Genomic DNA, 22,475 nt, shown 5'->3' with positions numbered 1-22,475 from the left:
AGGGCATGCCCATGGGCTCCATTGCATCCCACCGGGAGGCTGTTACAACCGATGCCTCCCCTTTCAGGGTGCTGGAGCTACGGGCCGTGCACATGGCACTGCAGTTTTTTCTCCCGTTCCTGAGAGGGAGGCATGTGCTGGTACGGTCGGACAATGTCTCAACGCTTGAATGGCGGACGGGCCCCTGCTACTCTGAGGGTATACGTGGCAGCCATTTCCTCTCGACATGCTCGAGTTGATAACAACACGGTGGGGTGCCACAGACTTGTGTCCCTTTTTCTGAAGGGAGCCTTGAGGTTACGACCCCCACAGGAACTGAGCTCCAGCATGGGATCTGCCCCTGGTGCTGGATGCTTTGTGTCTGCCTCCCTTTGAGACCCTGGCACAGGCTGAGTTGAAGTGGGTGTCTGCTAAGACTGCTTTTCTCCTCGCCATCACTTTGGCGAAGCGTGTTGGGGAGCTACATGCTCTCTCTGTGAGTGACTCATGCCTGAGATGGAACTCAGATGGCTCAGGGGTCACTCTGTGGCCGAATACGGCTTTTCTCCCTAAGGTTCTGTCATCATTGAACCTTAACCGACCTATCCACCTAGCACAGTTTACTCCCCCTGCAGCAAGAGACAGTCAGAACAGCTGTTCCTCTGCTATGGTGGTCCTAAGAAAGGCTGTGCTCTCTCCAAACAGCGACTGTCGCATTGGATTGTGGATGTCATCACCCAGGCATATGAACACAGTGGTCGCCCCCTCCCATCTGGGGTGAGGTGCCACTCTACTAGGGCTGTCTCTACATCATGGGCGGCTCTGCGTGGCGTGCCCCTGGGGGACATCTGTGATGCGGCATAATGGGCATCACCGAGTACCTTCTCCAGATTCTATCGGGTGAATGTGGCCACTCCCCATCCACTGGGTGTGGCCCTGTTGCCCACCTCTACTGCTTCTTCTCAATGAGGTATGTATTGGTAATCCTCGTGACTTTGTTGTCATGGGTCATCCAGTGCTAAAGCACCGCCTCTGGCAGTCAGTAGGGATGAAAGTTACGTATGTAACCACGGTTCTATGAATCCTGGATGACAGCCAGAGCGTTGTGTCACTCAGAATCCTTGTGGTTTCGCGAGAAGATTCTGCAGGAACAGATCCTCTGATGTCACCAGAAGATATAGGTTAGCCGGGGTCATAGGTGACTTTGTCGGTATAAACACTCGACCTGCGCATGCGCGAGATGGAGACATTCATTGCTAAAGCACAGCCTCTGGCGGTCATCCAGGATTCGTAGAACCGTAGTTACATACGTAACTTACGTTTTCATTGACTCAGAACTTGAGTCCAGCTTGTAGTGTTAAAACAAGTTTTGTGATTATTGCGTGATGATACAGTTGTAACCATTTGAAACATGCACTACTTTACCACTCAGCAATAATATAAATTTGACAAAATGATAGCAGACATCTCAATCAAGCTTCAAGTTCCTTATAGTGAAATAGATGAAAATGTGTTTTGTGGGTATAAGCATCAGATGGTGGATGTCTCATTTAATCAACTCATCTTATTAACATCAATCATAACACTTTAGGCTACTCTCACATTTGAATTTCATCATCAGGAGGTTTAACAGAAGCACTTTTATGTTTTATATATTAATTCCATGAAAAAAAAAGTATAGAAACAAGTGTTGCGTTGATATTTTCAGAGTATATTACCTGTATGGTTCGTATGAATGCGACTGACACTCTCTCCTCAAACTCGTTGACTGGAGTGTAGAGGTTCAAGACTTTGACGATCTGGGAGAAGTCACAGAGAAAGTTTATTTCAACAACACAACCCAAAGCATTTTAAGTGTCTAAATTTACTCAAAACAAGACTGGAGACAATTCCAAGCATAATTTCAGGGAGTTTAGAGTTTAGTTGGCATTGAGTACTCCTCTGAGTGAAGGCTGTAACTGAATTCTTTAGTTCTGGTCTGGTTTATGTGAATGTGGTGGAATGAATAACAGGACATTTACCTGAGCAGTGGTGAGGGCCAGGCACATGGAGCAGATGGCTTCGGCGTCCTCGTCGGTCTTTTTCTTCACCTGCAGCAGCTGAGCGGCCTGGATCAGAGGCTCCAGAGTCTCCTTGGCTCCACATGTCATCAGACCTTTGTCTCTGAGCCACTCCTCCAGCTGGCTCACATTGTACCTGCGAACAAACACACATCATCCATAAGGTGGACATGGCAAAAAAACTAAACACAGAAAAAAAAAAAAGTACATCAAGCAGTCCTACCTGATCTGCATGCCTTTGCTCCAGGAGCACATGTCCTTGCGCAGCAGCAGGTTGTTAAGGGTGACGGCTCCAATGATGTAGAACTGCTGCTTTACCACCTGCTTGATGAGCTCGGGGTCGGTGCCGTGCTGGCACATAGTGGAGTGGAAGGCGCTGAGCTGCCGCAGGATGGAGTCAAGGGTATCGGTGCCCTCGTCTGCGATGCTAGACGTTCGCTTACGGAGACCTGTGGGCTTCACCCCCGACACGCCCTGGATGGTCTCGTGCTCCAGCATGCCAGAGACTGCAAGGATCACACTTGTATAGTGAGTAACAGTATCATGCATGACCAAAATCAACAGTTTTTGTTATCAATAGGCTAGCTTGTATGAGCATGTATACATTGCAACATGCACGCACCTATCATGGGATGCAGGATGTTCTCCATGCATTTAATCAGCTGCTGGTAGATCTGGATGGCCAGGTCGCTGATCACCTGTCTGTACTCTGCCAGGTCGAAGTTGGACAGAGAGTGTTCGTTCTGCTTTGAACTGTTGTGCTTCATGAAGGCCTGACACACACACACACACACACACACACACACACACACACACACACACACACACACACACACACACACACACACACACACACACACACACACACACACACACACACACACACACACACACACACACACACACACACACACACACACACACACACGTTAAAACCTTTTGATGTTTATTCCCCAACAGTTCAATTAAAACAACATCCCAAACACATCTATGACTTTTCTCATATAAAGAAATGAACTATGACTGTGTAGATATTGTTTTCCAGCAAGCGTGTCAGTCTCACCGGATCACCGCTGTATTGTTTCAGACAGTGCAAGAAGCGGCAGGTGTTGGACAGCCAGAAGGAGACAGTCTCAAAATCATCTCCTCTTTTCTGACAGGAAGAAAAACACACAATGATCAGGGAACCAACTCCATAATACACATTTTGGAGATCTATCAGACTACAATCTTAAACTCATAACTAAACACAGTCCTCCCTTTAGAATTTCAACAGTGGTCACCTTTCTTTTTCTGTAAGCAACACACACAGACACATACACACGTATACAAACCTTCAGGATCTTCTTAATACTGTTGATGCTGGAGGTGAGCAGAGTGCGGACTTTCTGGTCATCGTTGAGGTAGTCTGCATGTCTCAGACACATGAAAAGGATGTAGGCTGGCAGACCTGGGATCAGATTCACTGCAACGCCACGAGGCTTCAGCTCTGCAGAGATGGAGGAGACATGAATTCAGTGATGGACTGACAGCAACAGTAGACATATTTCAGATTTCCAATGAACCCTTCATTTTGAACAAAGCCCTGGATTATGATCGGTGTTAAATATGAAACTCAGTATATTTTTTCCCCTCCTCAAATCTGCTGTTCACATGTTGCTTGATTTTTTTTTACTAATTCTTACCAAGGATGAGGTTCTTGACTAGTTTGAGCTCATCCTCCTTCTTGTACTCCAGCATTCCTTGGAAGTCTTTCTCTCTACGAGGAATGTTGACTGGGTGGATTGGCTCGTCCACCATCTGTCCCGGAGATGTCTGGCCCTCTGTTTGACCCGCTGTGAGACACACAACACATGACAGTCAGGTGATATCAAGAAACACAGTCCTGGTAAACACAACAAACCCATGAAGCTTTTGATGACTGATATCTTACATACCTCCCATCTCTCCAATCCTCTTAGAGTAAACCTTCAGCTGCTTCTTGAGCTTGCGGATGGTTCGGTCCTGCTTCTCCAGCTGCTCCATGAGATCCTGAAGCAGGACGAGGGATGGAGTGATGTAGAGACAAAAAGAGAAGACAAGAGAGAGAGGGAATGGTGAAGACAAATGGTAAAAGACCAAAGATAAAGTGAAAAGAGTGAAAGATAAAAAGTGAAACATGTTATAAGTTCATTCAGTTCTGGCTTGGAAACAAACAAACAAAGAGGAGGGCAGGGTGGTTTCAAATCAACATGAGAGCTGCTGAGCCGATTGTTTTTTCAGAAGAAGAGGAGTTGCAGGGCTCGCTGTTAAAAAGAGAGAAGAAGGTGCAGAGCTGCTCCACTGAGTTAGAGGACACCGCTGTGAACAGTTAGAGCGACACTCATACCACTCAGAAAACACAACCTGTGTTAGATCTGACGTACATGCAAGACACACATGCACACACGCTGTCTTTACATACAACCATCCGTCGTAAAATGATGACTCGAGCCTCTCGGGATGCTGTGGGGTCGTCAGCCAAGAGTTCCTGTCAGGTGATACCAGCCACACATATGAATGTGTGTGACACAGCGATACTGTATACGGTGGCTGTTTTCTGAAATCAATCTTATTTTTATTCTTACCATATCTGCACAGTTACTGCCCTGACTGACATTTAAAGGTTAATTAAGTAATATAATTGCATTCAAGTCATGTTGGTGGCAACATGCACCGCTATCTTTGCATCTGTGCTGTAATTAGAAATAATTAATATTTGTTAAATTAAAGATTGACCAATTTCACCTTTAAATGAGCTTTCATTGTTGGCAGATCTAATATTTATTTATTTGTATTATTTATTTTACTGTCTGACTATAAAATTCACTTTTAATTGGGGAATAAATGTTACTACTCTCCTTAGCCTGCATGTATCTGTGTGCATGTCACAGCGTACCAGGTTCTCGTTGGTGAGCCGGGTGATTTCGTGTTGCAGACTGGCTTCGATTCGGGCCTCTGGAGGCAGCTGGAGGTTCTGTGCCAGGAGCTGCTGCTGACGGTTGTTCTCCTCCTTGACATTCTGCAACTCACCGCGCAAGGCCTCCACCTCACTGTCGTTAGTTCTCCGCTGAGTCTGCAGCTGATGTTCCAGTAACCTGGTGTGGAGGAGGGTGAGAGGGGAGAAAGAGAGGAGCAGGGAAGTGTGAAGATGTGAAGGAAGACAGAGAGAAGAGGGAAGTAAGTAGAAAGAGGAGGAATTTGAGGAAGAGGAGCATTGTGTTTATGCACAGTGTGGGGATGAAATAAGAAGGAATAAGAGACAGAGGACATAGATGGGAGAAAGGAAAGAAAAAAAATTAGCATCAAAGTGTGATGAAGAGGAACAAAGACAGTAGAAGACTCTCACTGAGGGGTAAATGAGAGAAGTTGAGGTTTCCACCACAGTGTGGAGACGTAGGACAGCAGCATGCTCTGCAGACTACCAGCAGCCCAGAGCTCCGCCTCTCTGAAAGATTTTCTGCTGAGTCAAAAAGCTCCACTCTGCTCTGCATTTTAAAGTGACAAACTAAGTGGATGGTACTTGGTTGAACCTAAAGTTGAACCTTAGCCAACACAGTGTCTTCAAAGGTCAGGGTCAGCAAAAAAGAGGCAGATCTATAATTTAACACTAGTTTGGTCCATTCAGGTCGTATCAATCGATTTTGCAAAGAGTAAACCAACAGTAGCAGCAAGAAAATGTTGCAAAGGAAAGTGTGAACAAATATAATTGTTTAAAGTGAAGCAATGGTATCTGCTGCATCTACAAGCTGTTAGTGAAGAAACACAACGAATGAACTGATAAATCCATCTGGTATCACTTCAAAGGCCAATATTATGACACTTTGTGTCGTCATTTATGTTTTCATATTTAAGCATTAAAAAGTCATGATTAGTCAATATTAAATCACATGCAGTCCTACATGTCATAAACTGTCTTGCTGAAAAAATTTAGATTAAATAGAGATATAAATAGATATAAGAATCAATGTAAATAAAGTAAGAAAGCAGCACACATCCTTTCCTGTAAAAAGGCAATTGATCATGCTGGAAAGTCACACTTCTGTTTCAAACACATTTACACCTGATGGTCTCCTTTAAGCCCTGATTAACCAGCCACAGCTCTCCGTCCTCGTTCAGCTTATGGAAGTCTGGGGCAGCGGATCTGACCAACACACAACACAAAAGGAACATGAAAAGCACAATGGACAAAATAAGAAAAAGAAAATGTGGGATGGTTGGGTGGGAGGAGAGGTGTGCTGGACAATGTGAAAGACTTCAATGTGAAATGTTGGCGTGTGTGTATTGTGAGACTATCCTTTATGGCTGTAAATTTGGAGCTATGTTATCTGGTGCTTGGGATGTACTCATCATCACTGTGGAGGAAAGAGGAATATTAGCAAGTAGAAATTCTCTATGCCATTAAAAGGGAAATCTGCCTGTAATATTAACTACTTCCAAAACTGATTAAATGTGTTTCAGTCCAGCTGGGAACAGCGTTTTTCTGTTTCATTTCACTGTTAGTTGCAACAGTAGAATCTTCTGCTGTGTATGTGTAGACAGCTGTATACTGTATATTTTCTACTGTACACTTGGATTAGGATTTCATACTAATATCACTTAATGACTGATTTTGATTCTGCTTTTAATGAGATCTACTGACTGATCTATAATGTCAGTGTGTGAACAAAGAAAGTGACGAGCAACATGGGAGAAACAGAGGGACAGCAGTGATGCACATTAGAATTTTTTTAGGAAGCTCTGATGACTAACAGTTTCCTTAAACATTGTTGCTTTAATAATTCTGTAAAAATATTTTTGCCAAAAAAGCAAAATAGATGATTTTGCTTGTGCATATTGCCCGCTGTTGCATGTCTGCAGCATTTTGCTACTGAGCAAAGTAGATTTAACATACAGTGGACAACATGGTGGTTACTCTGAGAAAACTGTTTACATGTATCAACATACAATTTCCTCAGAGTGTGCTGTGCATCTCTGCTTTAACAAACAATGCAACAAATGGGCTTTCATGCAGGATTCATGCCGAACTCATTCCATAAAGCTGAGACAGGAGGCCTCCAACAGCATCAAACCAGCTGCATCACTGCTGCAAAGTCAATTTTAATATCTACATGTTAAAAAAGACTGAACAACAGATGAACATTAGATCTATTTCATAGCTCAGATGTCTCCATGCTTTTCATGCCGCACTTTCTATAAATACTGCACTGTACATATGGAGCTCTTCAGCATCTCCAAACACAGACCAGAACTGTTGAAGGCACTCAGAGCATCCTGGTATCTTTTTTTTCTGGAAAGTCAGACATCTATTTTCACTCTTGGACTTCAGCTTAAGAGTCTCTGTTCTTGTTCATGCTGAACTATTTAAATACATGCAAATCTATAACTCACAAAACTCCACTTGAAAGCCAATCTCCTTGACATCAGTGAATACTGCTGAACCTACATCTTCTGTTAGAGCATAAGAAGAAGAAAACTAACTAGAGCTTCAACATGCTGTTAGATCAGAAAACGCCACGCAAAGCTACTTAAGTCTTCATCAGCATTATAACCTAGAATCAGCTTTTTCAGCTACAGTAATATCAGTCATTTTAACCCTTTCAACCCAGTTGAGCGACATTGTGGCCATGCATGCTCTGATCCATGATGCATAGGCCATGTCTCATCAGTTACCTGAGCCTACTCAGGAGATCACCGACCTCCAGCGGCTTACACATGAACCTAGGAGATCTGCACAGGACAAGGCAGCGTTCACAAACATACAATTCTTGCACATAGATCATGGAAATATAAATAATGGAACTAGCACTCTGTATATGAAATTTGGACAAAAGAAAATGGATGGTGATAGATTAGGAAGAAAGTGAATTCAACATTGACAGAAAGGAAGCCCCCGGCTGTGATAAAGTACCTGTTGGTGTCTTTGAGGCCGATGTAAGCTTGCTTGATTTCATCAGCGTCCTTCAGTTTGGACACATCCACAAAGGAAGGCGTGTCGGTCATGGTCTCCTACGAAAGACAAGAGAGAAAGAGGGAGGGAGAATATTGGCATCAATCATAATGAGAAAAATGGAGGAGGAGTAACCTGTTGGCTACAAACGCTTGTAATGCTATAGAGTTTAGATGTTTGAATAAAGAGGATCAAGTTAATAGTCTCACTAATGTGAGTTCACACTGCTGCGGGCAGTCAGTGTGTGTTGTTGACTCCCTGCCAGCGTGTGTTGCTGCTGGTTACGACTGTCCGTTTACTCTGACAGTCATCAGGCAGTAGGTGCTTCGGGCAGAAACAGTGACAAACCGTCAAATGATGCCTGAGTGACAGAAGTCCATCTACTGGGAACATGACTTCACAGCAGTGGCCTCTTCTTCTAGCTTTCAAGAGACAACAGGTGTTGTAGGGCCTGACAGTGCTGAGAGCTGAGCATCAGCTCATAATTAGATGGGTAAATGTGATCAAAATGTTTGAGCAGGGGTACATGTGACGTCTGTGTGACCGCTCCATATGTGTCAGTATATCTATTTACCTTGTGAGGCAGCTGGATTTGCAAGTTCACGCAATCACATGAGAATCCATCTTGTCAGGCTTCAAGTTATGTGCTTGAATCAAGCATCCTATGAGGATTCTTGCGTGATCTTGTGAATCCAGCTGCCTCTCAAGGTGGGACAGTGATAGATGGTTCATCCAGTCACCTGCTGAGTATCTTTTTGGAAAGCTCTCACCTTTTTTGACCTGACAGTCGTCCACAAACTATCTGGTTTGTGAGGTTTTATATCTATACTATATAGTACGAAAGTTGCCCAGCAGTGTGAAGTCAGTCCCTTTTCTGTCTTTTCTGTTTTTAAGAATTTGAGTGCAACTAACTTTAAGTGCTTCTTTGAAATGAATTCGGAAAACAGTTTAAATCTGTTTTAAAATGACAGAAATTCATTATCCACAACGCACAATTTTAAATTCAACTGAAAGCTTTCAGCTTGTGCAACATCCATCACTGAGCACTGAAAATATCACAGACTGTGTTCTAAATGGCTGCCGTAAAACAGCCACTAAGCATTCCTAACATTTACTGAAAACAAATATAAAAGGAATTCACTCAGACAATGAACGAGACAGATGAAATGATCAAACTACAGACTGTAGAGGACAGAGTCTGGATGTGAAACCTCTGAGTGTCAGATCTAGTGGCTGATCTCTGGCATTTTGAGATAATCAATTGGCCAAATGCTTGCGTTCATGAGGCCAATAAACAAGACCGCCAGGGGTCTTTTAATATGAAATGGAAACAGGAGGTGGCGGCATTTGGTTGACCAATAGTGTAACGTCATCCCTCAGTCAGTTTGGTGCTTATAAAGACTGGCTCTGCTATTGTGGTCCAGCCAAAAACAGCCTGCAGACACATGGACAGGCAGCCTCGTTGTGGCTGCTGTGTGAAGATATTAGTGCCCCCTGGTGTCAATTCCAGCACTATGTGTTCTTTTGTTTTTTTATAAAGTTCTGTTTTTTGATTTGATTGATTTTGCTACTTGAAAAAAAAAAAAAAGTGATCATTTAAGTTTAGCAATTTTGTGTCTCATTTGTTATTATTAATTGTTATATTTTAGCAGATGCAAAAAACAAAACCCCTTAATATGATATTGTCATCATATATCTGCTCTCTAAATATCAGCAACAGCCATTGATAAACCCATATTAGTTGACCAGTAGTCAGATCAACAGTTTTCTCTGTGATTTTATGTCATAGCCATGCTGAAGAATGTTTGTTACACTTCATGCCATAATTTAGTCTCCTGTAGTGGTTCAAGTGCAAGTTCATAATAATTAGAATTTTACACTTGAATAATAGCTCTAGTCTTATTTGTGTTTCGAGGGATAAACACAAAAAAGGTAACTGAAGAAAATACTCATACTTTATGGGAAAACCTGCTTTTGGATGCGGTTACATTCTCATTAATTTAATGTTCAAAGTTTCAGTTTTTTTGTTTTGTTTTTAAGGGCTCTTAAAAATCAAAACGTCAAGGGCCAATTTTATGTGGGTCTCTCAGTGTATCTGAGGCTGTAAACCAAATGTATTTCTTATCTAAGGAGGTTTTACTGCATATACAAGACACACCATGAAAAAGTGTCAAATATTCATGCATGATGCAGTTTTTAACTGTACCTTCTCATCCTGTGGGAGAGCGTGGATGGAGGAGAGAAGGTGGAGACAGTAGAGTTAGACTCAGTGAAAACATTACTTACATACGGTGTGAACAATGAGGTGAGTTCATTATGACTTGGACTCAAAAATCAATCAAATGTCAAAAGGTAAAAAGAAAGTGTCTGATTTTAAGGTTGTCTTTGATTACAAAACCTCAAATCCCTTTGTTTCGCCTTGGGATATTTTGCTAACAAACAGACAAACAGAGAAGCTGACAGGTGAAAAAAAAAACACACAAATGTTAAAAGGTGGATGCAAGCAAGTGTGATACTATCCACCAACATCTACCTTCATATTTCTCTAGTTATGATGAACACAATGTGACCACCTTGCCCAAATGTTACTTTAAATGTGGATAAGTACAAGTCGTTTTTTGGTTCCTATATTTCATAATGAAGTCAGGTTGAACAGAGGTGATGAGCATGTTGATGTATTCTCCCTCTCTGAACGCTGATAACACAGAGGAAGTTAAATGTTATCTCTACCTTGTGCTGCATGGCTTCCTTCTGGCTAACCAGCTGGGAGCGCAGGATCAGCACCTCCTCCTTGCGGACGTCCAGCTCCTCACAGGATGAGTTGAGCTGATCCAAGAGCACCTTGTAGGCTGGGGAGCCTGGAGCCCCGGCGCCTGCAGCCGCATTACCGAGCAGGCTTTGCCTCATCTCTGCCAGGTTATGTTTCAGCTTCTTGTTCTCAGACTCCAGCTCCTGACGCTGAGAGGTGAAAGACATGAGCGTTACAGTCAGGACAGCAAATGGCAAATGAGGCTTACTGAAGCTGTGGCAGTAGTCAATAAAACATCTGGTTTAGTTATAAAAAGTTATACGTGTTATCAAGTTAGTGTTTCAAGATTTCTCCTCTGACAGCTTACCTTGAGGGACTCGTACTCCAGCTCTGCCCCCCGAGCCTTTTTAAACTCTACATCATCCTAAAACAAGAAGCAAATCATGTTGATGAAGTGACCTTTCATGATGCACATAATGTAATAATGAAAAGTGTAAGAAAAAGTAATTGTCTTATAATGTGGGCTGCTACACCACTTACATTGTGTTGTGTATACTATGGTATTAAAAAGCTTATTAGGCACTAACCTTGTATGACTGTGTTTACAACCTTTACCATAGGCTTACAACCTGTATAATTTATTAATAAAAATAAAAAAAAATGTATATTTGTGAGTGTCAGTACCCTGGCTCTAGCCCGCTGGAATTGTTCCTCTTTGTTTTCCAGTTCGTTGCGCAGCGACTGCTTTTCTTGCTCTAGTTCTGTGAGACGCTTCTGCAGCTTGAGGGTCAGCGGTGTGTCCATTCCTCGTGTCACATCCTGCATGACACGTAAATATGAGGATAAAGCTATTTTCCTCCGCCACGGAAAGTATTTAAATGGCAGCGTTTGTATGAAAAGCCACAAATGCAGATGCTTTTACTTGCAGCACTACAGGGCTGATCCACAACTTTAACTGCAATTAAAACGATGCTTTACTTTAACTGTCACAGTATGTTTTTATTAAATGACCATGTATTTAATGCAGACTTCCTTACTTCTGCGGCACGGGAACCTTCTTCCAATTCGGCGTACTCGGAATTGTAGGTGTACTCTGATTCGTTGCTGCTGTGGGTGGAATCTGTTCTCCTGTGGCCAGGCTTGGAGACGTTCTACAAATGGAAGGAAAAAATTAGAGATTAGCGTAAAGTTTCTGCTGCTGCGCCTGCAAACTGAGTTTTGACAAGCTGAGTAAAACTGAAATGTTAGTAAATAAAATGTGTCTGATTGTGCATGTGGGTGCGAAAGCCTCTCATGACTAATGAAGAGGTGTTTGTGCATGTGCTCCTTACCGAGGACATCGCCTCTTTCAGGTCGTCGTGTTTCTCCTCGAGGCGAAGGTGTTCGCTCAGGAGATTCTGGTAGCGAGATCGCTCCTCGTTCAGGTCCGTCTCCAGCTGCTGAGTCTCCTCTGCTATCATACGAGCCATTTTCTCTGGAAGAATAAAACATGAAGAAAGGATTTTTTTTCAGCGTGACTAGATGGATGTGTTACAGGACGACTATGATTCTTGTGGTGATGTTTATGTACCTGTCATCTGCTGACTCTGTTCCTGAATCATTCTGTTCAAGTCCTCTTTGTCTTTCTTCAACGAGCCATTCTGATCCTTCAGTTCTGATACCATCTAAACACACACACACAGAAACACAGTCAGAAAAACATGAATTATGTCTTGTGTAAAGCTGGTACTGTCAGTATGTTCAATGTGAAAGCTTACACCTATTGCTTATTTAACACATCACTGTAACTGTTGAGTCTTAAAAGAGACACAAAAGAAGATAAACAGAGCAAAGAAAACATTTCAGTTATTGATTTAAAGCATTATTACCTCACAGAGTTCAATAAGTTATTCAAAATATAAGCCAACCACACAGCTGACATTTTGGAAATTCATCTAATGAACTGGGAAATCACATCAGGAGGTTTCTAATAAGGACTTTAGAAGGCCTTTCTGATCAGGATCAAGAGCAAAGTGTGAAAATAATCTCTCCTTTCAGTTTGGTTGTTCTCTGGTTTTCAAACTCTGAAGAACAGACCATGTAGTCAGACAATGAATAGGAATGCTAACAGAAACAGAAAAGAGAAAGAAAAGCACAGAGCACACACTCACACACAATGGCTAAATCACAGCCACACTACTCTATCTCCTGTGCTCACCTGCCCCAGGGCAACTCTGCCCTCTGAGCCCACCACATGCCCATTTCCCCATCGTTCTCTGTCGCTCCTAAATTGGGGAGAAACCGTTTGCCTCTGTTGCCAATAGCCATATGTGTGCAAAAAATGTTTTATGTAAATTTCAGATATTCTGTGGGGGAGTCTATTCATAAGGAGCAATTTCTATTGACTATAAGCTAATTTAATAGGTCTTTGTAAATAGGTTTGACAGCTACAGTCGAAAGGAAGGGAACTAACTGGAAGAAACACGACAGATGAGGTTTGAGGAGAAAAGATTTCTAATATACAATCGACATCTCAGGTGTGATTTAAGTTCAGTAAACTAAGAGTGAACGTCTCTGATCTCAAACTAAGACAAAAGGAGAGAAAAAGCAGCTGTGAACGTGGATCCTGTCTAACCTTCTCCATTTCGTCCCTGTAGGTTTGCGCCCAGTCCTCGATGGTCTTCTTCTCCTGCTGCGTGACACGGAGCTCCTTTCTCAACTTCTCCAGCTCCTCCAGCAGGGAGTTCACCTGGTTGCCTTTGTTCTTGGCATCCTCCTCCACTCCACGCAGTCGGTTCAGCTCGCCACGCATCCGCTCGCTCTCGGCCGTGTAGGAAGTCTCCAGACCAGCTAGCCTTTCGCTGACCACCTTGTTGTCCTTGACCTGGAGGTGTCGGACAGATGGTCAAACAGAAAAGTCAGACATCCCAAATGACAAAAATAAATCAATAACTGAAGACAATTAAAAAACAAACGAGGGAAAACAGAAAGAGTGAGTCTCACCTGCTCGTCGATCTTCCTCTGCAGCTGCATGATCTTGTTCTCCATGCCTTTGTTGAGCTTCTTGAAATGCTCCACTGAGCGAGCCTCGATCTTCAGCTTCTTCAACGCCCGCCTTGCCTTCATCCTGCGGAAGCAGCACTGCAGGTAGACGAGGGAGACGAGGCAGCGCTTGTACCAGCATCGAGCCAACCAGCCCCGAATGTGCTTCTGTATGATGACGGCCTTGTGCTCCCGCAGCAGCTGCACACAGACACAGAAATAGTTACGGTGAGACAGAGATTACAGCTTTAACAGACTCAAATTATTTTGGATTTAACTATAAACTCCATAATCCATTCTGTGATATTTCCAATTAATCTAAAAGCAGAAAGAGGTATTTTGCTGAAGTGAGCATCAGTAAGATGAAACAAGATGGAAAATGACTGCAACAATATCAAAAACAAATGTTCCTCAAGCTGTTCATTTTTTATTGTAAATGAATGATGCTTTCTGATGGTTTATTGATGTTTTAGGAAAGAGTGGATTTCAGGACTTAAAAATACAGTTAAGATGAGTATTTTTTGCATTTGTGTGTGTGTCTTACCGCCTGGTACTTCTGTCGGGCCATGTAACCTCTGAGGATCGTCTGCATGGCCAGTGCGGCAGCCTGCTTCTGCCTGAAGCGTTTCCTCTCCACGTACATCCTCTGGTACTTTTGGATGATGGTGGCTGCCTGACTGCGACGCAGAAACTTGGCCAAGCTGAGGAGAGACAACTGAGTGTAAGTTTTCATTCATTGATTTCAACATCAAGAATTTTACCATGGAAGCTTCAACATCCTTAACTACAGAAGTACTCAAAATATATTGATAAATAATAAAATTGTAAAAAACGTCAAACGTCTCTTGTGTCAGAGATGAGGATCAGGTGTGCAGCTCACTCACCAGCGAGCCTGGTATCCTCTGGTGAACCTCTGGATGGTGATGGCAGCATTGCGCTTACGCAGATACTTCTTGCGTGCCAGCCAACAGCGAATGGTCTTCTGGATTCGAATGCAGGCAACTCGCAACTTGTCTGCCCTCAACTTCTCCAGGTAAGCAACCTGGCCAGCCCTGAAGAATATCTTGGTTTTACCAAACTGGTATTTATCCTGATCCTGATAGAAGACAAGAGCAAAGAGTGAGACAACAACCAAAAGAACAGAGACAGACTTACCTATTTAAATTCAGATAAAATGCACAAACTTACAATCTACTCATGAATTAAATGCTGTTTAAGTTTAAAGCGGTATTTTTAAGAGGAAAATTAAAAAGCTTGATAGTCCAACCTGCACAAGTTTCTCCAGAACGTTCCTGCAGGTTAACTTCTTGTCATGCAGCACGTCTTTCTGCTTCATCAGCACTCTGTAACGGCTGAAGAACTCCTGGTATGTCCACCTGAGATACACAAATAAAAACAGATGTAAGACTTCAGTTACTCTTTGGTTTGTTCCATCAAATACATTTTTACCCAAGTAAAATTGTTGAGATCCACAGTTTACTCCAGCACATAATTTTATAAATGTTTATATTAGTTAAAGGCAGTCTGATGTATTCCAGTAATCTTGACTAAAGGAGACAACTAACCTAATTCTTGTCCTTTTATCTGTTTATAAAGGAGTTCTCACATTTTCAAATAGGAACCATGATGTGTTTGTGCTGAGAAAATGTATTTTAGTATATAAAGTCTCCACTAAAAATGTGTTTGGCTGATTGTTATTTTATTTCATTTCACTTGAGCTTCTCTGTGCAGAAAGATATTTGTCTGGAGGGGAACTTTAATAATACATTCTGTTCATTATTGGGTTTCCAGCACTGAAATAAAACTCGATGGTAGATAGAATACTGCATGAGCTATCAATGCAAGATAAATTAGCATTTTCCTTCCTGTATGCAACTTTCAAAATTCTTCAATACTAAATGCTTTCTTTAACAACACATAAAACAACATACAAGGTTCTTTGTGAACCAGTAGCAGAGTCACTGGAATGCATGAGTACCTGGATGGGAAACCTGCAGCAGAGATGCGGATCGTTTCCAGGACACCGCAGGCTCTGAGCTGCTGCACGGCGCGTTTAGGATCAAACCTGCCAACAACAAAGAATCACACTCAATATGGCCACCATGAATCGCACCTGAGCTAAGATGATGTAGAGTATGAAAAAAAAAAGAGACAACGTAACAAGTCATGCTGTTGCAGAACAACATTTAATTATATAATGTAGTTTTTCATAAACAGAGAGGGGGCAAACTCACGAGAACGCCAACTTGAAGTCATTGGGTTTGATGCAGCGGACATAGTGTGGAGTGGTGGCGTTCAAAGTGTCCATTAGCATTTGAAGAGAGTTACGGAACTACAAGAAAGGAACATCATCAATAACATCAACATCATCATCAACACAGAACATATGCTTTGGATCATCATTTTTATAATCATATGCAGCCTTTTTAATCAATACTAAAACAAATAGTTAGGATGGAGATCATTCTTATCTGTAGAATACTCTGAAGCCTTCCTGTATTCTCAAAAAAAGTGAGTTGTCCAAATGTGTTTTATGTGACTGATAATACACTCAATCTGTGCAGCAAACTCACTTCTGCCAAAATCTGCAGCATGACCCTAAAAATAAACATTAACTGGAGAAAAATATCAACCTGGCAGCCGACTGTCTTCTTGTGCTCCTTTCTGCTCGTGTCACGGCTCTTGTCTGGTTTGATGCTGAGGCGGGTCCGGCCTCCAGTCCCGGGGACCTGGCCAGCGGGACTGGTAGCTTTCTCCTCATCCTGGAACAGCTCCACCAGCAGGTCAAACTGGGAACAGCAGCCCAATAAGAATCACAAACAGCTGATGGCAGCAAGAGACACTGCAGGCAGTATCGATTTACTGAAGAATTAGGTCAAGACGAAGCATTTCTCATTGGAAAAACTAAAATTAAGCTTATACTGTATAATTAAGCTACTTGTAAGTAAAAATTTAATATAAACACCTATCTTAAACTGCATGCGTTTTCTTGGATTTCTTACTGCATAGTGCACATAGGCTCACAAAGCAGGATGACAGCTACATTTCAAGCATTTGACACGAGTTTGATTTTCTCTAGAAAAAAACATTGCCTTTTATGAATGTATAAATCTTAATATAAATGTCTGTTAAGTGTAGTGACAGTTTGACGTGAGTTAATTAATCTCAACATTTTGACATCAAAGTAAGCTGGAAAAAGAGTAGGTGTTGATTTGTTGATTAGCATTTGTTAAACTCATTCAAAGTCAGAGAGTTATTACAAAAAGGTTATATCTGAGCATATATGAAATTCTGCTGTTGCCATATATGACTTGTTGACATAAATCATGTACAATGTATGCCCTTTAGTAAAGCACAGACATATCAGATATGTTCCATATAACCATGAGGTTATATGAGGAGGATGCTGTTACGTGCGCAGCTTCAGGTCCTCCTGCTGCGCTCAGAGCGGAGCCATGCTGCTTCTTTTGCCAGCGTCATTAAGCAGGACAGCCACAGCCACAAAGGCTTTACGTGCTGCTCTCTCTCAGCATCATTCTGAAGAAATAAAAATACCCTCCTTCCTTTGTCCCTTGTTTTTCATGTCCAATCCCCTTTTCTCCTCCCAGAGTGCCTTTAGTGCTCCCCATGCAGCAAACAAAGGCACACGCACACACAACTTCAATCTCCTCAGTGCTGTTAGAGTGATAATAACTCAGTGCCAGAGAGAGACAAGGAAGGAGGAAAGATAAAGGGGGAAAAAAAGGAGCTAAAGAAAGAGCTACAGGCGGACCAGCGTTGTAAGAACGCCTCAGTTTACCTTCTGCTGGCAGGGAAGGGTTGTCATGATGAGGACAGAACCAAACATACATGGACAACATGGAGACACAGTGACAAACACAGAAACACAATGACATTAAAAAGAAAAGTTAAAGAACTCCCAAACTTAAAAAAAACCCCAATGCTCAAGGTCAAAATCATTTTGGTCCCCATCCGTCATCCATGATACACATCTACAATTCAAACTGAAAAGGAAATAAAACCAGGCAGACTGATGATGAAGATGTAATGAAAATGATGATGATTTTTACTCAGAGCTGTCTCGCAGCACTTTGAGATACATTTCCAATGCATTCATATCAGATATGCAGTATTCCTGTGATTGGAAAATGCTGGCTGGTATTTTATCTGCTATCATGAACACAATCCTGGATCACAGTGCATCATGGGAAATCACTGCATCAGGCAATTCTTGAATGCACTGTATTGATCAAGCAGACCTTGGCACGAATGTGAGACTCCTGTGTGTCTATGTAGGTCCCACAGTGCAGTTTCGAGCAGCGCCTGCATTAGGAATATTTAATTGTTGGAAGCCAGTCAGACGACCAGAGCACAGAGTGTACTAAGGCTTTAGACAGATAGTGCACGTTCTCTGCACTCTGTCCTGCAGTCCCCAGAGACGTGCCTCTACACTGCCAAGACGCTGCCAGTGTGGGTTGGCCTAAAGACATTCTTCATTTTTATATTCTGTTAAATTAGTCACAAAAAAGAAGATAACTGCCTCCATGCCTTATACTGAGTAAATGTACAATTATGCATGTTCTCACTTTAAGTACAGCAGCTATTCTGTCTCCTCATTTTGTGTTGATGTGTTATATATGAGAACGCAATGAAAATAGTTAGCTGGTAAATATTTATAAAACAATTTTGTCAGTTTGTGTTTTCTGTTGTGGCAAGTATTTATATTTGATACACAATATAAAGTGAGTGTGTGCCAGATCAAGAAAAAAGCATGAAAAACAATGCGCTCCCTACCTAGAACACACACACACACACAAAAGTATAATGGGATAAGCTTGACAGGGAACTGAAACAAAACCTAATTAGATGAAATCTCGTTATAAGATCATTACCATTTAATTCCAATTGTTTAAGTCTCACTGATTTCCGTAGCAACAGTCAGACTATAAGTCCATGAGTTTGTGTGTGTGAGTTAAGTAGTTGTATTAGAGGTTAGAGCAAATGATATTTTAACCCTTACCCAGCTCTGCTCTTGTTGAGGTCTATAAAAGAATAGTCGAAGGTCACCGTGAGCATTTTAGACAAACACACTGCATCATTGTGTGTGTGTGTGTGTGTGTGTGTGTGTGTGTGTGTGTGTGTGTGTGTGTGTGTGTGTGTGTGTGTGTGTGTATATATGTGTGGAGCCAAAACAGCAGCGAGGATTTAAAGGCTTAGGCCCCTTTTGACCTATGAGGGTTTTACACACTGATCCTGAACCAAGCTCAACACATGCACGCACACACGCACACAGAAGATGTTAATTTGTGCGTAGTATGTGTGTGTGCTTGCGTGCATATACGTTTTCTAGTTAAACAGCATTTTGCTGTTTGAAACAAATGACATTAATGCTAAACAATCATTGACCTCATAAAATAAAATTGAGGTATCTTTTACTTGTTCCTGTTTGCAAAATGTATTTAAAATCACTGTGAAAGATTTTGTTGTGTGCAACTTGTCACTGTGCATGCACTTGTTTTACTACATTATAAAAACAACAGTGCTTTTATTTAGGCCTGTTTGTGCTTTTTTGCTAATTATTTCCTGTTAAGTGGAAAAAGTGCAAATCACACTCACATCTGCCCTCTCTGTGTCTTGTTTATCTAATGTGCGTTGAGCTTTGTTTTGAGTAAATAAACCTCTCTGAAAATGAATCTCTTATGTGGAGAATTCGTCTTCACTGCTGGAGTTGACATTATCTTCACATGACCAATGGGGGGCGCTGCTTACTTGAGCCTTCAGGTGCAACTTCTGTTCACTGAGCAATATTTTCCCACACAAACCAGGTGACAGCTCTCCATGAGATTACGCTTCACATCACTTTGACTTTATACACTAATGTGTTCAAATGGCTCTCTGCACAAACATCTACAGTATAATGCCTCAGTAGGGTTGATTTTTGACTGATTTATGTAATGTAACATAGGCGCGTGTGTGTTTTTATACACCTCACCTTGCTGGCCTTCAGCACACTGATCTGATCTTCATTCACCGTGTCCTTGTTCTTCTCCAAGAAACCTCCACACTGGTATTCTACCTGCTCGACAACAAGAGAGCACAGTTTGTGTTAAAAAAAACTGTGAGGACATTGCAGTTTCCGGTCATCTAATTAGAGACAACAGTTTACCTGCGTTTATGTTCCAAGTCTTACATTCTTAAATTATTTTAAATCTAAATCAGCAAACGTGATTATTTCCACTTGATTGTTAGTATATTATTATAAGTTAACACACTAACTATGATGTTTCAGTTGTTGGATGGTTGAGGTGTCCAGTGACAGCTCTAACACAAACAATGAAGTCTACAGGTCTGTGTATGTACAGTCCAAACTCCTATTGCAAGATCCTTTTAAAATGCAAACATTAATCACGGCAAGTGTTTGATCAGATATGTTTCCAAGGGATTCGATTTTGATATCAGGGGACTTTATGGGAAAACCTGTTTTAGTCCTTGACCCAATTAACAGTAACCTTATACTGAGGATTGAAAAACAAAACATGTTATGAAAAATAACATGGAGTCAAACAGCACCTCATTAGAGGACATTAATCCTATTCCAATAAAGTGATATTCAGCAGCACACACCTACACTCTTAAACACTTCACTGCAAAAGCGCCTTTTCTGTGTGGAAACAGTGATAACAATAAAAAGTCATCCTTCCTCCAGCTATCCTAAAAATATCTCACACTGCAGCAGCCTCTGCAGCCAATCTGTTCTTAAATGTTATCTACTGAGCTAAAAAGGCACACTGTAACATGAAATACTAATCCTTCAAACCAAAGCCTACCATGATAGCACTTTTTCTATCTGAAAATGGAATAAAATTCAGAGTTGGAGCCACAGAGAAGTGACACGAAACTATACCTTGTCAGCAAAATGTTGGATGATGAAGGCGCGGTTGGACATGCGTGGTTTCTCGAAGAGGGAACATGTCTTTAGGTGAGTGTTGTATAGTTTCTGAGCCCACGAATCGTCCGAACCTTTAGGCATCTGGTATGGAGAGGGATAAAACGTGATGGAGACGATCAGGAAATGACATGTAGAACATCTCCTGCTTGTAAACACACCTGCACATTGTAATAATTTATCTGAATAAAACATGATTTTTTAATAAGACAGTATCTATCTATTCTTTTTTTCTAGTAATGTACAGTAACTCTGCAATAATGTCAGCTATGCAGACCACCTCAAATGTCTCTTAACTGTGTCAACTGATGAGAAAGACGTTTTGTGCAATAATTCAAACTGTGGTCTTTGTTTATTGCTGGGCTTCCTTCCTGCAGGTGAACTTTGATATGAACAGTTGGGTGTGGGTGTTGAAGAATTGGGTCTAATGTGTGGTTGGAGGCTCTGACAGGTCAACCGACAATAATGTGAAACAGGATGTGGGTGTGAACGGACAGAGGATTCTTACTGAGATGTTCCTCCACCACCCACAAGCCTCTGCTAATTTACATATATGAGAACGTTTTTATTCCATTACCAACATTCATAACTCATCAACAATTATGTAATTGTATATTTTAGCTTTAACGACACTGCAGACTCTTATTAAAATATATAAGAGTAAAGAAGTCTTGATATGACTATTTGAAATTCCTTTTTTGTCTTGCCAACAAAGACAGGAAGAAATGTGTGTTTTTTTGTTTTAAAGAACGACACAAAACTTTTAAAAAAGTACCCTGCACTCCTCGTCCAACAGGTCCAGGATGCCCATCTTGGCCTCTATGAGGTTGATGCAGGGCTGATTGTCGTAGAAATCGATCAGAGTCCAGGGGATCTGCTCCTTCATGTACTCCTCCTGCTCCAGCTTGAATACATGCTGTGTACACAAACACAAACAGAGTTGGAAATTTAGCTGCATACTTCTATCAAACAATTTAAAAATACAATGTCACATCTGTGAATGCAATCCAGGACAGGCTGCTCACCATGTTGAATTGTTGCTGGAGTTTCTCGTTGGCATAGTTGATACAGAACTGCTCAAAGCTGTTGATTTCAAATGTCTCAAACCTAACGAGGAAGAACAGAGGAATCAATGAGCTGGAAAACATCTTTTATAAGGGTAACCTGCTCAAGTAAAGGAACGTTAATTATGTTAATACTTTGGAAAATGATTTGTGATGTTATTTTACATTTCCTAACATTATTCTTCATGGGGGACTACAGTAAATTCCTAGGATAGTCTGTGCATTACTTCACTACTGTATTTAGTCATGGCGTGCACTGTAATGTCTGTTAACAAATTCAGACAAGTGTATCTTATCTAAAAACTGAGACAGGTAAGTTGCTTTCACATTAATCCCACACTCCCACAGACCAGCAAATCCATAGACATACCCGTAGATGTCGAGGACCCCGATGAAGGAGTGCTGTTTGATATTGGTCATCAGAGCCTTGTTGACGTGCTCCACAATCCAGTTGAAGAGCTTGGCATAGATATGTTTGGACAACGCGTCACGGGCATTTGTGGCCTGCAGACGGGGGAGGGTCTTGATATATGTCTCCGTGGCGGTCTTCAGCTTCCTATGGCAGAGCCACTGCGCCATGTCCTGGTAGCTCACACCGACCAGCTCGCAAAACGCTGTCAGGTGGCGATTGTTGGGCTGCAGGGAAAAGAGCAGATGAGAATCACGCAAACCCAGCTAGATGTCAGAT

The 22,475-nt window shown here is 41.8% G+C and overlaps 1 protein-coding gene across 4 annotated transcripts in view; it reads right to left on the bottom strand.

The window, feature by feature from the left end:
- The window catches only part of myo5aa (myosin VAa), a 32,840-nt gene that overhangs the window by 758 nt on the left and 9,607 nt on the right, over window positions 1–22,475 (bottom strand). Inside the window, exons 7-38 of one of the 4 annotated variants that reach the window (XM_062442416.1) lie at window positions 22,158–22,423; window positions 21,749–21,830; window positions 21,499–21,639; window positions 20,682–20,807; window positions 19,770–19,853; window positions 16,411–16,566; window positions 16,012–16,109; window positions 15,756–15,842; window positions 15,045–15,153; window positions 14,662–14,873; window positions 14,322–14,478; window positions 13,739–13,978; window positions 13,371–13,619; window positions 12,327–12,420; window positions 12,088–12,230; window positions 11,794–11,907; window positions 11,441–11,575; window positions 11,124–11,180; window positions 10,738–10,965; window positions 10,214–10,222; window positions 7,969–8,066; window positions 6,121–6,201; window positions 4,957–5,155; window positions 4,483–4,548; window positions 3,977–4,070; window positions 3,725–3,874; window positions 3,374–3,528; window positions 3,103–3,192; window positions 2,662–2,812; window positions 2,263–2,545; window positions 2,001–2,175; window positions 1,698–1,778 (exon numbers count right to left, since the gene is read on the bottom strand). In XM_062442416.1, the coding sequence (XP_062298400.1) occupies window positions 1,698–1,778; window positions 2,001–2,175; window positions 2,263–2,545; window positions 2,662–2,812; window positions 3,103–3,192; window positions 3,374–3,528; window positions 3,725–3,874; window positions 3,977–4,070; window positions 4,483–4,548; window positions 4,957–5,155; window positions 6,121–6,201; window positions 7,969–8,066; window positions 10,214–10,222; window positions 10,738–10,965; window positions 11,124–11,180; window positions 11,441–11,575; window positions 11,794–11,907; window positions 12,088–12,230; window positions 12,327–12,420; window positions 13,371–13,619; window positions 13,739–13,978; window positions 14,322–14,478; window positions 14,662–14,873; window positions 15,045–15,153; window positions 15,756–15,842; window positions 16,012–16,109; window positions 16,411–16,566; window positions 19,770–19,853; window positions 20,682–20,807; window positions 21,499–21,639; window positions 21,749–21,830; window positions 22,158–22,423 (4,410 nt within the window). The remainder of the gene's footprint in view (window positions 1–1,697; window positions 1,779–2,000; window positions 2,176–2,262; window positions 2,546–2,661; window positions 2,813–3,102; window positions 3,193–3,373; window positions 3,529–3,724; window positions 3,875–3,976; window positions 4,071–4,482; window positions 4,549–4,956; window positions 5,156–6,120; window positions 6,202–7,968; window positions 8,067–10,213; window positions 10,223–10,737; window positions 10,966–11,123; window positions 11,181–11,440; window positions 11,576–11,793; window positions 11,908–12,087; window positions 12,231–12,326; window positions 12,421–13,370; window positions 13,620–13,738; window positions 13,979–14,321; window positions 14,479–14,661; window positions 14,874–15,044; window positions 15,154–15,755; window positions 15,843–16,011; window positions 16,110–16,410; window positions 16,567–19,769; window positions 19,854–20,681; window positions 20,808–21,498; window positions 21,640–21,748; window positions 21,831–22,157; window positions 22,424–22,475) is intronic. The other 3 variants (XM_062442575.1, XM_062442654.1, XM_062442495.1) reach the window with 3 other exon arrangements.

This window comes from Scomber scombrus, chromosome 1 (assembly GCF_963691925.1).
Source record: "Scomber scombrus chromosome 1, fScoSco1.1, whole genome shotgun sequence".
Classification (NCBI taxonomy): Eukaryota; Metazoa; Chordata; class Actinopteri; order Scombriformes; family Scombridae; genus Scomber; species Scomber scombrus.
The sequence above is the reverse complement of the archived record's forward strand: the minus strand, read 5'-3'. Positions and strand labels throughout refer to the sequence as shown.